The sequence below is a fragment of the Neolamprologus brichardi genome, chromosome 6 (genome assembly GCF_056152115.1).
Source record: "Neolamprologus brichardi isolate AB-2024 chromosome 6, ASM5615211v1, whole genome shotgun sequence".
NCBI lineage: Eukaryota > Metazoa > Chordata > Actinopteri > Cichliformes > Cichlidae > Neolamprologus > Neolamprologus brichardi.
Window position 1 is genome coordinate 35,316,297 of NC_142109.1, and position 13,343 is coordinate 35,329,639.

The 13,343-nt window shown below is 40.3% G+C and overlaps 1 protein-coding gene across 6 annotated transcripts in view; it reads left to right on the forward strand.

Annotated features, from left to right (window-relative positions):
* sorcs1 (sortilin-related VPS10 domain containing receptor 1) overlaps positions 1-13,343 on the forward strand; it is a 219,248-nt gene that overhangs the window by 115,354 nt on the left and 90,551 nt on the right. For all 6 annotated transcript variants that reach the window (XM_087842206.1, XM_087842204.1, XM_087842205.1 and 3 more), the window contains exon 3: positions 3,959-4,058. In XM_087842206.1, the coding sequence (XP_087698332.1) occupies positions 3,959-4,058 (100 nt within the window). The remainder of the gene's footprint in view (positions 1-3,958; positions 4,059-13,343) is intronic.

A 13,343-nucleotide genomic window follows, 5' to 3' on the forward strand; every position in this document is an offset into this window, starting at 1 on the left:
GATTCAGGTCAGATGATTGGCCGGGCTGATTATTTGCACTAAGTGTCAGGATTGCTTTCTAATTACTGATAGATTTCGCCCATGTCATGACTTTCCAGGCTTTTTTGCACTTCCCTTTCTTCGTGTGTTCAGTATTTTTTCCCCCCTTTCTCATTATTCATGAGAAATATTCATATTATATAAACATCTATGGTTTCGTGTCTTTGCACGTGTGGATTGGAGCGTTGTCGCCGACATCTAGTGAAAATTTCACGATACTCGCACCTTTAAGAAATATATTTACTTAGAGAATTAGACTTATTTTACCCACTGTGTATCGTTTGTGCAGGGATAGATGTGGTGGACTAAATAAAAGTAAAAATCTGGCAAGGATATCAGATGGTCGGATGTTGAAACCAGCCTCATTTCATCTGAATAGACGAACATGTTCAACAGGCCTTTTTAAAGAGCTATATTTTAAATGCAATACCTCTTGAATAAAGCACTCCTGGGCCTGCAGGTTTGTCTGCACTTCATTAGAGATGCACTGCACTGAAGTGTACATATACAGTATACTACACGGTGCAGAGTGACAGAAAAGTCGCAGTGAGCTCTAAAGCCATCTTCCTGGTGTGACTCTCAGAGTGCAGTGGTAAAAAAAACATCTAAGGGCGAAGTGCAGTCGATGGATATAAATATTATCGTCAAGTACGCGATGATTGCAGACTGAAGCTCACGCATGAGAGAAAGCAACTTCTATGCGTCTGTATCGTGGCGTGTATGTTTTTCTTCTGAGTTTTCATTTGCTACTGTAGCAGTCTTTCTTGGGAGGGTCAGTCAGCGGCGTCAGTGAGCTCAGCCCATTACGATGCCCGGCACAAAAATTCATCCAGTTAGTTGGGTTTGAGGTCAGACCAGGGCGATCGTGGCTCAAGAGTTGGGTGTTCGTCTTGTAATCGGAAGGTTGCCGGTTCGAGCCCCGGCTCGGACAGTCTCGGTCGTTGTGTCCTTGGGCAAGACACTTCACCTACCGCCTACTGGAGGGGCCGATGGTGCGATATGGCAGCCTCGCCTCGGTCAGTCTGCCCCAGAGCAGCTGTGGCTACAACTGTAGCCTCCACCAGTGAGTGAATGAATAGTGACATTGTAAAGCGCTTTGAGGGGTCGCGAAAAGCGCTATATAAATGCAATCCATTATTATTATTATAAATTCTGCTACAGGCAGGAAAAGTAAAACCCAAAACAGACAAATAAACAGTGTGTGTTTATGATTGTTTTAGTATATAATGGGAATGTTTTTTGAAGTGTGAGGGCTAAAGTTTGAAGTGTAGTGCGGCCTCGTCTGTCGTACGGTATATGTAATACATCTGTGGAAGTCGTTAAAAGAGAATAAAATATATTTAAACTGCATAGAAAACATTCCATAAAGGCTTTATGGAGACACGCTTTAGCCTTTAGCAAAGCATTGTTTTACATTCTGGCTTTCTGATGCACAAATTTATCTTTGTTCTTTGTTCTTATCTTTGTTGCTTTCGTCTTCAGCTGGCTGCTTTAAAGCTTTCTTTTTTCTTTTTTTTTTTTTTGTCTGTCCCGTTTGGTTCTTTTGCCATCAGAATTATTGTCTAAAGGCGAAGAAAGATGCCCAACGGATTTACTTTACCAAATTGACCATCACAGCCTTGCCGTAATGGTCTATTTGATTCACCTTTTATTGTTTATTTTATTTTATTTATTTATTTTATTTTTACTTGCTGGATACGGGACAGACTTGAATGAGGAAAAGAAAAGGGAGAAAGGAAGAGGGGGAAAAACAGCGGAGAAGAGGGACGGGGATAAAGGGCAAAAAAACAAAAACCAACTAAATAAGCAGACAAAAAAAAATACATATATCAATCACCTGTTGAGAAAGAAAAAAGAAAACAAGCAGAAGAAAACGAGAGCAATACAATAAACAACATCATGATGATATATGGGAATATAACAGTAAATGCTAAATATTAAACATTATTGTGCAGCACGTAAGCTTTAAAGCTTTCAGATCCCCATGCACAGTTACGTTGTTTACATTTCTACACCAATATCATAAAAAACTCCCTGTACTGCGTCTTTTTTCAGTATGGCGGGCAAAGATATTGTGTATTACAGTCATGATCAGTAAAGTTTAAAAGTGAAAAACTGTATTTTGAAATGATATTCATAGATTCATGAAAGAACGTTTACAGTGTTTGTTTTTCTGATGTCGGATTTTTGTATAATGTTGTTCACACATTTTGTGAAAGACATCAAGAATGTCAGTGAACGGTTTCAGTGTGCATTTACTCACACTGCTTCATTACACAGGTCTAGAGACTGGTCAGCAATACCTCGGGCAACCGACCATCGGTAGGGAAAAGTGTGTATTCTCTGACCGGCTGGCGAGTGGATGCGTGTAGATGGATGTGTGAAATCAATAACATGGACTGTGCTGCACCATAAACCTCCTTGTAATTACATTGGTTGCTTGCAGACTGCTGATGTAACCTGTAGTTTGCATGGAAGATGGCAACTCGTCAGCAAACACTTGCTAACTCGTGTGAAACTCGTGTGATGCAAACCGGAAATGTTGAATGTTGCAGAGTGAAAGTTCGGCCTTACAGCTGAAACCAACATGTTTCAAAAGACACAACTTTTGCTTTGAAGCTGAACTGTATCTGTGTTCAGTTCGTGTCACACTCCTCATGGTTTAACTACAGTTTCGCAAGTAGTTGGCAGAAATGACGCCATATTTCAAACAAAGTACGGGAAACTGCATCAACTACAGCAATCTGCAGGCCACCAGTGCATTCATAAGATGGTTATTGGTGAAGCACTGTATACCTCTTTGCAACCTAATCTCTCTACTTTCAAGATTAGGCTTCAAACTTTCCTTTTTGCTAAAGCATATAGTTAGGGCTGGACCAGGTGACCCTGAATCCTCCCTTAGTTATGCTGCAATAGACGTAGGCTGCCGGGGATTCCCATGATGCATTGAGTTTTTCCTTTCCAGTCACCTTTCTCACTCACTATGTGTTAACAGACCTCTCTGCATTGAATCATATCTGTTAACCTCTGTCTCTCTTCCACAGCATGTCTTTATCCTGTCTTCCTTCTCTCACCCCAACCAATCACAGCAGATGGCCCCGCCCCTCCCTGAGCCTGGTTCTGCTGGAGGTTTCTTCCTGTTAAAAGGGAGTTTTTCCTTCCCACTGTCGCCAAAGTGCTGCTCATAGGGGGTCATATGATTGTTGGGTTTTTCTCTGTATCTATGAAGCGCCTTGAGGCGACTTTTGTTGTGATTTGGCGCTATATAAATAAAATTGAACTGAATTGAATTGAACCAGTTTCACCTACCAACAAGAAGAAACTACTTCCAGCAACTACTGGTCAGGGAATGGTCTCATTCTTCCTTAGTGACCAGTGGTTATCACTGACCAGTCTCTAGGCATAGTGATTTCCAGCAGCCACCTGCAACCTGCTGAAAAATACTTGTTTTTCCCAGTGATCCATGGTTGCTGACTGGTCTGCAGGCATGTGGTTCTGGGTTTTATGGGGTTTGATCGGTGGATATCGGTTTTATATTGACCCTTGACAAATGATTGAAATAAAAATGTGAATATTTTGCTTTAATTATTGAAAAAGACAGTTAAAAATAATCCAGTTCATTTCTATCTTCAAAATGACCAGGAGCAGTGGTCAGCTCTTGGGTGGTACTGATGACATGTGTCTGCATTTACTCGAGTATGTCTACATCGGGTTATTAACGGTGCAATCCATGTCTGGATTATAAATACAGCAGCAGTGACCGTAATAGTCCTGCTGGGGTTCATGTTGCTGTGAGCACAAAAGGGACTTAATCAAGTCTGTGCTCTTTCCCCTCCAACACCGAATTCTCAAGAGGAGTCTTTTAATTGCAGCAAGTAATTCACCAAGTGTTCATCAGACCTTTCTGATTAAATTTCAGGTCAACAGACTACGGAGCAACGTACCAGAAGCTGAATGACAAAGTAGGAGCAAAGACGATACTGAGTTATTTGTACGTGAGCCCCAACAACAAGAGAAAGGTAACGGTCCTCTTTTGTCATTTCTTCTGAATCCAATTTTAAAAATTGTCTTGACTGTATGAGTTGCTTTTGTTTGCTCCTCACTGTTGGCATGACGGTCACACAGTATGCAGTATTGAATGCAGGCAGACATATTGATGTCGTTTGACGCACTGGTCTTTGTTTGATGTCCGTCTCTCCTCTGTCGCTGCCTACAGTCTCAGTAAGAAGCACTGGACTCACTCGTTTATTAACAAGTTCAAACCCAAATGACAGTTAGCTGACAGAAAGGAACAATCTCTCCCAGCTCTACATGGATATAAATCAATTAGAAGTCAGACAACCCCTTCAATCAGTGCCCCTGCCCTTCCTTTGGTTTGAGTCATTTGATGGTATTAACCACCTGCCTGTGTTCACGCTTTACATGACTCCCTTTACACAACTCTAATCAGGACGTTTTTCAGTTAATTACCGTCTAATTATGAAAAGGGAATGCAGCCCCAATTCAGTTCAGATGCTGGCCATATGATAGAGGTTGTCGGGCAGTGACTGTTACGCCCCTGAGGTCTGTTAAAGGTGCTGAACCAGATGATGAGATGATGAACCTGAACTCGTAGAGAGACATCCAGGACTCTGCAGAAAGGCTTGATTGTCCTTCTGTTATCGTCAGCAAAGCATTAAGAGACTTTTTCTGACTGTGGGATTTTCTACAGCATGATTTAGTGAGACATGTTTGAGGAAAACAGCTACAGATCAGTCTGTCTTTGTTAACACACAAACCTGGGGAGTCTGGAGACAATCTGCAGGATATGACCCCTGCTCCACCAGAGAAGATCTCTTTATACTGTATATGAAAACTCCTTCACCAGAATTACCACTGGTGAGGATATTCTCCTGTTTTGGACACTCAAATAAAACCCTTACAACATAAATACTCCGAATCCAAAAAAAAAAAAATAATTCAGCATAGGGCTGGGCGATATGATCTCGATATTTTTTACCTGGACGGCGATATAAGATATATATCTCGATATTTTTTTTTAAAGCCATAAAGTAAGAACAAAAAGAGAGTTCTTAGTCAAAGCTGTGTCCCAGATGTCACACAGGCACTTTTATTAACATAGAGCATAGATGTACATAAAATTTACTCAAAAATAAATTATGAGCATTTATTAAATAATAATGCTCCATAAATAAAAGAAAACAATGTTGTTTTTGTGCATAACAAAAAGCTCACAATTGTGCAGTCAAAATGTAAACTAAAAGACGCTGAGCATAGTAACAAAGACAGATTTCACAGCTGCTCTGTTCCCAACTTCTACTGCGTGACTGACAGCCTGGAGTTTGAAATCCTCTTCATAACCACGTCTCTTAACAGGTGCCATTTATGGTCCTTATACACACACAATACGGTAATATTACGTTGAAGCACAGTACGTATCACTCCGCGAGGCTCCTCGGTAGCCGTAATGCTCTGACAATCCATCAACCGGTGAAGCACCGTAGCTTACCAAAGTCGTACTAAAACATTTTTTGACAGATTGCTGAGCGCTGTGTATCACATAAAATCGGTTCGCGGCCATCAAGCACAACCAGAATTCATACATAAGGCGCGCTGTCAACTTTTGAGAAAATGAAAGGATTTTAGGCTGTGCAGCGCCTCTGGGCTGCATGGCGTTAGCGTGGTTAGCGCGTTAGCGTGGTTAGCTAGCTAACACGTTGACGGCGTCCAGCGATGCACAGTAACTCGTTAACGGAGATTTGCCATGTCCATCTTGTCGCTTCCTGCAGGTGAAGCGATGGGGGAGGAGGGGGAGTTGTGTTCAGTGAAGGAGGGGCGAGGCCGAGTAATGTTGCGTAAAGACAAAAGTGGACGAAAGAGAGGCAAACTTGCGGCTCCACAAGTATAGTTATAACGTAACATAGACTATATCGATATAAAGGATATTGTCACATCTTATATCTCGTATAAAAATATATCGATATTTTTTAAAAACTCGATATATCGCCCAGCTCTAATTCAGAATCTAGTTTCTGAGAACATGTTGCAAAAAGCAACCTCAATACTAACCCTAGACACCTCACCATTGACCTGGCACATGCTAGCATGTAAAAAGCCCAACCTTTCATTCTAAAACCCACTGTCATCTACAGGTTGGTCTACAGTGGCAACAAAAGAACCGAAAATCTTAGAAATCAGAGTCTGAGAATTGCAGCTTATGACTTTTATCAAAATATCTTCAGACTATGACTTCCTGTTGATCAAGTGATGCTCCAGAAAAACAAGTTTATCATATTCTGTCCTAAGATCTCTACATCTCACAGTCCGTATCTCGGCTTGTCTTCGTGTTATATAGGTCAATATGAGAAATGACAGCATTTACAGACAGTTTTTGCAACCTTACACTTTTAAACGATCGGTGTAGAAACTCATCATCGTGGAGTAAATGTGATAATTGGCTTTCCCATTTTTCTTTCTGCTTCAGAGATGCTGGAAATTTCCAGTGATACCGTTTGACTAGATGTCATCTGTCTACCCCTCTATATCTGCAAAATTCAATCAATACTGATAATCACAGCAAAACAGGAAATTCTTACTGACCACAATACTTAATCAATGAAAGACACAAAAACTGGGAAAAGAAAATGTGGTCCAGGAATAAGGAGAAATTTTAGCTTTTCATCTGATGTTATCAATCAGGCATACGCAGTATATAGTACCTCAAATGAAAAGCCCTTTGCCAGAACTGTTGCATTGCCTTCTTGCAAAAGCAAATGATTTGTCCTTGCAGCCCTATGCGTTGTAATTGTTTTTTTCAATAAAGTCAACCAAGTCGAATACATTCGATGGGCCTAGTTTTTCCTATAAAGAGCTGAGTTGCTTTATCCCTTTAAACATAGATGATGAACTGAAGCTGAACGTGGATGTTTTCAGCCTAATCATTAGGAGCTGCTTGGTTATAAATCATAGGTTTTCTCAGCTGATTTGGGTTGGATGGGGTTGCTGAGGCAAGCTCTCTATGCAGGCTTAAAATACATTAGAGGCAGCACATCAGCAAATGGTCAGAGTTAACCACTTTTCTGTGCTCAGGTCCATTTGGGTCAATTTTGCCAGGTTCCATTATGGCTTTGGTCCATTAGGGTTTTGGGCATCTCTGATTGTGTGTTTGTGTATTTCTATGTTTTAAATTGTGTTTTGTCCATGGCTATTTTGGGTTCATGAAACACCATAATTAATCCACGCATTCTTGTCTTTATTTGTCACATCCATCTAAATGTTAGTGTACTTGGAAACACTGGACTAGTGATTACCGTTTTAAGTTCCCCATTCTAAGCATGTCTGTTTGGGACTTTGTTTAAGCTGTAAAATCTCTTCTTCTTGCATGTTTGTATTATTCATGCTTTTACGATACATATTTGGCCAACTATGGAGTCTTTATGACACGCCTCTTAATTGCATCAAAATTAGTGGCAGACTGGGGTAGAAATGTTCATATTAGCAAGGCTATCTTCTGTTTTATTGCTTGTAGAGTGATGGGATCTGGGTAAACCCAAAGAAGATGTCTCTAATGATGCATCGATGCAGAGAGACAGAGAGACATCACAGAAACATTTCAGTCCACAGAAACCAGCAATCACCAGTTTCACAGAGCAGAAAATTTGATGAAGGCCAGCAAATAACTCGACATGTTGCTAATGTCACACACACACTGAGACACACTTTCTACCACATAGCCAAAATGACAGTCAGCCATACAAAGCATCACGTGCCAGATACACACAAACATGAGCCTAAATAAGCACAAAGTCACGCATTCATATATTCTTCTCACACATCCATGGTATCGCCAAAATATGACGTGTAAAATAAAAATGCTACTGAAAGCATCCTTGTCAGTCTATAGAGAGTTTATTACATGCAAAACTTACTAGTAATGTTGAGCAGAGCAAAAATGACTTGGTAAACTAGGCTTTGTGTCATCTGCGAGATGTAAAGAAGAATTTGAGAGCAGCTCATTGTGCTCATCGACAATGTTAGGCAAGCTGAGGCTAGCAAAACACATCAAATTCACTTTTTATTTGTCAATAATGTAACATAGAATTCATAAGTGAATGGCTTAAGACTATAGATTTATAGATTTAGATTGTATAGACACTCTTTAGCCCAAGCAATGGGTGTTGGACTTTATTCTCCTTGAAATAAGGAGACTACACATTTATAGAGCATATCTATAAGTTATTAATCAGGAACTGAAGATTTTCCAACATAATTGTTAATTGGGAACAAAGAAGTAGGAGAGTTTTACACTGCATTTCTGTGGGAACAATCAGTGATTCAAACTGGATTCCACATAAACTGTTTGTTCTGCTGTGTGTTTGCTCACTTATCCAACTGGGGGTCATGGGGGGATTGGAACCTGTCCTAGCTGCTGTAGGCAGGACAGGTCACTGACTTGATGCAGGGATAACACAGAGAGACAAACTACTATTCAAAAACATACACATGTGTGCACAATTAAGAACTAGATGTCTTTGGACTGTTGAAGGAAGCTGGAGTACTCAGAGAGAACCCACTTGCACATGTAGAGAAAATGTAATCTCCACGCAGAAAGGCCCCAAAAAATATTCTTTCCAAGAAAATCATAATCTAGTGGGTTATTAAAAGTTTCTTATATCACACATGGTGTTACTTGTAACGCGTTACTGTAATCCGATTACTTTTTTCAAGTAACGAGTAAAGTAAGGGATTACTATTGCAAAAACGGTAATTAGATTACCGTTACTTTCCCGTAGGAACGCTGCGTTACTGCGTTACTAAAACCGTGATTTTTTTTTCGAGAATGTCTCATGACAGTGACGTAAGCGAGTGCGACGTTCGTGACAACAGCTGTGTGCAGATCAACAATGGATCATATATCGAGTGCAGAGAGAGTATGAGCGTGCAGCGTTTAAAGCGTGGAAGTACTGACCTTACTTTGAGTTTGATTCCATAAAAAGTGACAAAAACATTAGTGTCCGTTGTGCGTGGGAAGAAAACTTCTTTTTACAGCGAAAAAAAACCCTAAACTTCCAAACAAGCACCGAGTAGCTACGACGTAATGGGAAACTCACAGAGAAACTCGCGGATTCTTGCAGTGACCGCTGCACACCTGCACCAGGGTAAACCTCCGCCTACCCCACTCCTGCTTTACAGGTGAAAATAGAGCAACAGGACCGCTAGTCTTTGACTTTATTTATTTTCTGCTGTGTTTTACTTGCATCTATTTGAAAGACTGAGTGTAAACACACAAAAAATATTTTATTTTATGTGCTGGAATGTGCAGAAAATAGGTTTAAATGATAAACTAATTTCTTCCAGTCAGAGAATGTTGCAGATAATTAAATTTTTGCTTGATGCATAAAGTTAAAAGATTAAAACTAATAAAACAAGTTTTAAAAAGAGACTTTTCCATTTGATTACATTTTGTATGATGATTATGCAGAAAAAGTAGAATTGGGCTGAAAGATCTATCGCTTTATCACCTATTCAGGTTGTAAATCCTGTTTTTAAAAAGTAACTAAGTAACTAAGTAATTAATTACTTTTGAAAATAAGTAATCAGTAAAGTAATGGGATTACTTTTTGGGGGAAGTAATCAGTAATTAGTTACTGATTACTTTTTTCAAGTAACTTGACCAACACTGGTGGCCAGCATGGTTCGCAACTGAGCCTTCTAAGATGATAAATCCCAAAGTGCTTGAGTACTTGCTTATGCTATGCAAATGTGCAGATGGTAACTGATCTCAGAGCAGTGAAAGCAGAGCCAGTAGCAACTTTCCTAGCATGTTAATTTCCTGTTAGTTTCTCGTAACACTGGAGGTTTACCCACAATGCACAGAGTACCAGGAAAAAAACCTGCTGGCCTCTAAGTTTGCCCGGCTCAAACTTTTGTTAATGGGCCACAGACACACCAATGAAATGAACACATACTTAAGTGGAATTGGACAGAGAGTCAAACCTCCTTCATGCAAACTGGGACCACAGTTGGCACTGATAGACGATGAGAAAAGCTTACTGGACTGAACACTGTTTGAGACGTAAGGAGAGAGATTTGGTCTTAGTTTATGTTTTAAGATGAAACTGGGCAAGCACTAACTGCCTTGCTTGCCCCGGGGCAATGCTACAGATTTGAGATATCCTAAAATACAATTAATGTGTAAGATATAATTGCTGTAGGGCGAGTAGTCAGTCACATTTGCAGCACACTAGCAACATGAATGGTAAGTTTCCTTTTGTCAGTCAAATCTACAAGTCTGCATTTAGAATTGGCTTGTAGGATGCTCTCTTGAGGCCTCAAGTGGACAGCAGAGGAACTGCAGCTTTGGCAGTTTCTTTCATTTCTCACATCAGATCCTGGACATCGCCGTCCTGGATACCATTTTCATTTCATTCAGATAAGACACAAGTATTCATGATGTCATTGTGAAATAGGGCAATTATCCTTTCATGAGCTGATACAAGAGAGCATTTATCTTGCTTAGATAATATGTCTGAACCAAATCTAATTGCAGTCGATTCAATATTTGTTGTAATACTTCATCCTGATGGTAGCATTAGGCTGACATATAGCAGGATAGACTGACGTTGTTATCTACTGCTAGCTTCGCTAACATTAAATAAAAAAAAAGAGTGGAACCAGAGAAGAAGCAACTTTCTCTATAAAGCACTCCAGACTCAAACTGTTTTATTCCTCCATTGTTGCTGTTTCCACATACTTGGAAAGTAGGGAAGCAGTAGAGACTGCAGGTTCGTCAGTCACCCCGGGCACAGCACCATGTGACTACTGCTGGTGGCAGACGAAAGCCCCTCTCTTCATCAAGTAGTGGAAGTAAATCAGGCCTGTGTGGCTGTGGGGGATAGTGGAGAGGGACAGAGAGAAAGTGCACAGGGAGCGAAGGAAAGAAAGGAAGCAGGGGGGGAAAGAGACAGCACATAAACTGACAGGGAGCAAGTGAGCATGGAAGAGTGGCGATGGGAGAAAAACATGACAGAGCAAAAAAAATAAATAAACAGAGGCATGGCCCAGGGGTCACTTATGGAGAAAACAGTCTGACAACACAGCAATTACATCAATTTTCATATTGTGGCTTCATACGGAGGCTGTACATGAAAGAACGGAGCTCGAGTACACATTAGGGGAAGTAATTTGGGGTTTTAGCCTGAGATTTTGTGTGAGAGCACATTATTACAGTAAATGGCTGGGATGGTGAGTGCTGGTTAACAAAAAAAAGAAAAAAAGCACACAGATTGCAGCCATACAAATGGGTATTGCCTCTAATGGTTTGAAAACAAAAGGGATTTTTCCAGTGGAAGCATTTGAGTGACAGCAGAGTCAGTCTGAGCTGCTCAGCCTTCTCTGTAAGGAATACATAATGGCTCTTTTTCATCAATGTACCGAGTAAAAGAAGAGTCACAGGGCTCAAATGTTCTCTCGTGACAAAGGCCTTGAATGCTCACCCATTTGTGGGAGTGCATGCCTGTGTTTGTATGTATTCCAAACAATTATGGCCATTGTGGAGCTGCGCAGGCAATAATGGGCAGGTGGGTGGAATATGAATTCACCTCAGAAGACTCATCTCTCCCGAGCTTCAAAGACTTCTGTTCATCGTCTCGCTTTTCTGTACAAGTTCAAGACTTAAAAGTGAACTTAAATATTTCATGTCCTCGAAGTGTCCTCAAAATAACAATGACAACAATAACAAAAAGAGAAATGTTTCGCAGGAAGACAAACAGAACAATGTCCCGAGACTTGCATCATCATGCAAACGCTTTCATACATGAATACTTAGCATTATATGACATTGATGGATTTCTGTGCAGCAGCAGTGAGGAAGGAAAAGAAAAGAAACATTTTTTCACTCCTTTACCATCGTTAGTGAAATACCCAAACACACAATGATGGGATTAAGTTCCTGGAGGAATAACAAATGTTTAATGTGTCACTTTTGTTGAAATGCGCGCAGCAAGTCCAGGATTTTTACAGAAGTCATAAGTGCAATGCACAAAACGAAGAGAAGCATGTTAGCAAAGAATTGCATGAATTTAATTTTTTAAGGAGATTTCTGGTTTCATCAAATCAAGTCAAATAATAAAAGTAGAGAATGTTTGAAAAACAGTGGGGAAAAGCACCCGAATGAGACAAAATAACGAGTAAAAGTCAAGTTTGTTTTATGTTGCTTTTCCTTTGCTCTGAGCTGAAGCTGTTTTCTTGGCGTTGGATGCTACGAGACAGGCTTTTTCATGGCTCTCTGATTCTGGACGTGCTGAATAAGTGGGGCACGGCTACTTTCTAAATCAAGCTGTGAAGCACGGATGCGGAGCAGTCTATTCCAGGGTTGCGGTGGTTTCTTCAGGTGCTGTTGCAGAAGAGAGGCTGGAAACAGTCGAGCTGTCAGACTGTGTTTAAAAAAATCTGAAGTTTGCAGAAGTTGTGAGAACAAATTTTAATAGCATCGGGTTAGATTGATTGCCGTTGATGACTTTAACCTCACAGGGTCGACTTCCTGACTTCCATCAGCCGGGCCGATTGATGTGTCACTTTCCTGACAGTTAACTTTAATTTGTAGCTTTTTTTTTGTAGTTATATTGCAGTAATAAGGAAACCAGGACTTGGTGCTTTATTTTCCAGGTGTTACAGCTAAGTGTAGCTGCTCTTTACTGTTAAAGTCAAATATTAAAGATGATTTGATGATGAGGACAGTGGTTTTGTTGGTGCATTTTTGATGCATTGTCTCCCGTTACGTCTTCACAATAGCAGCCAGCTTGTGTTTTGACAGTTGAGTGCTTTTAATGTGAAGCAGCAGGAGCAGAAACGTTGATTTTACATTAGCAATAACTTCATCCAGCTCTGACTGTGAGCATTGACACTGTTTAATAAGATATAATTACACTGGAACATGCATGCATCATTGCCTGTGAATCACTCGTGAAATACGAGAATTTTTTTACTCGGTGTCGAACATAAAACATTAAAAGGATGCGGCAGGAAAACAATCCTGAGCAGAGTCAAAGACTGTTATATGTTAAGGTTAAATAGGGTTAACTGAAGCTAAACGCTCTGCTCTTCCCAGTTTGTCTTGCATTCTCTTACAGTCACGCTCAGAACGGCAACAATGTTGCATCATGTGTTTTTCCTCAAATAAAATATCTGCTTTAAGTTAAATAAATGCTGCTTTTTTTAAACATGCCGCTCTCAGAGAGAAACGCTGAAGGAGAAAGATCAAAATGTGAGCGCTGTGTACTCGCTGATGTTGACAGGTTTGTTCA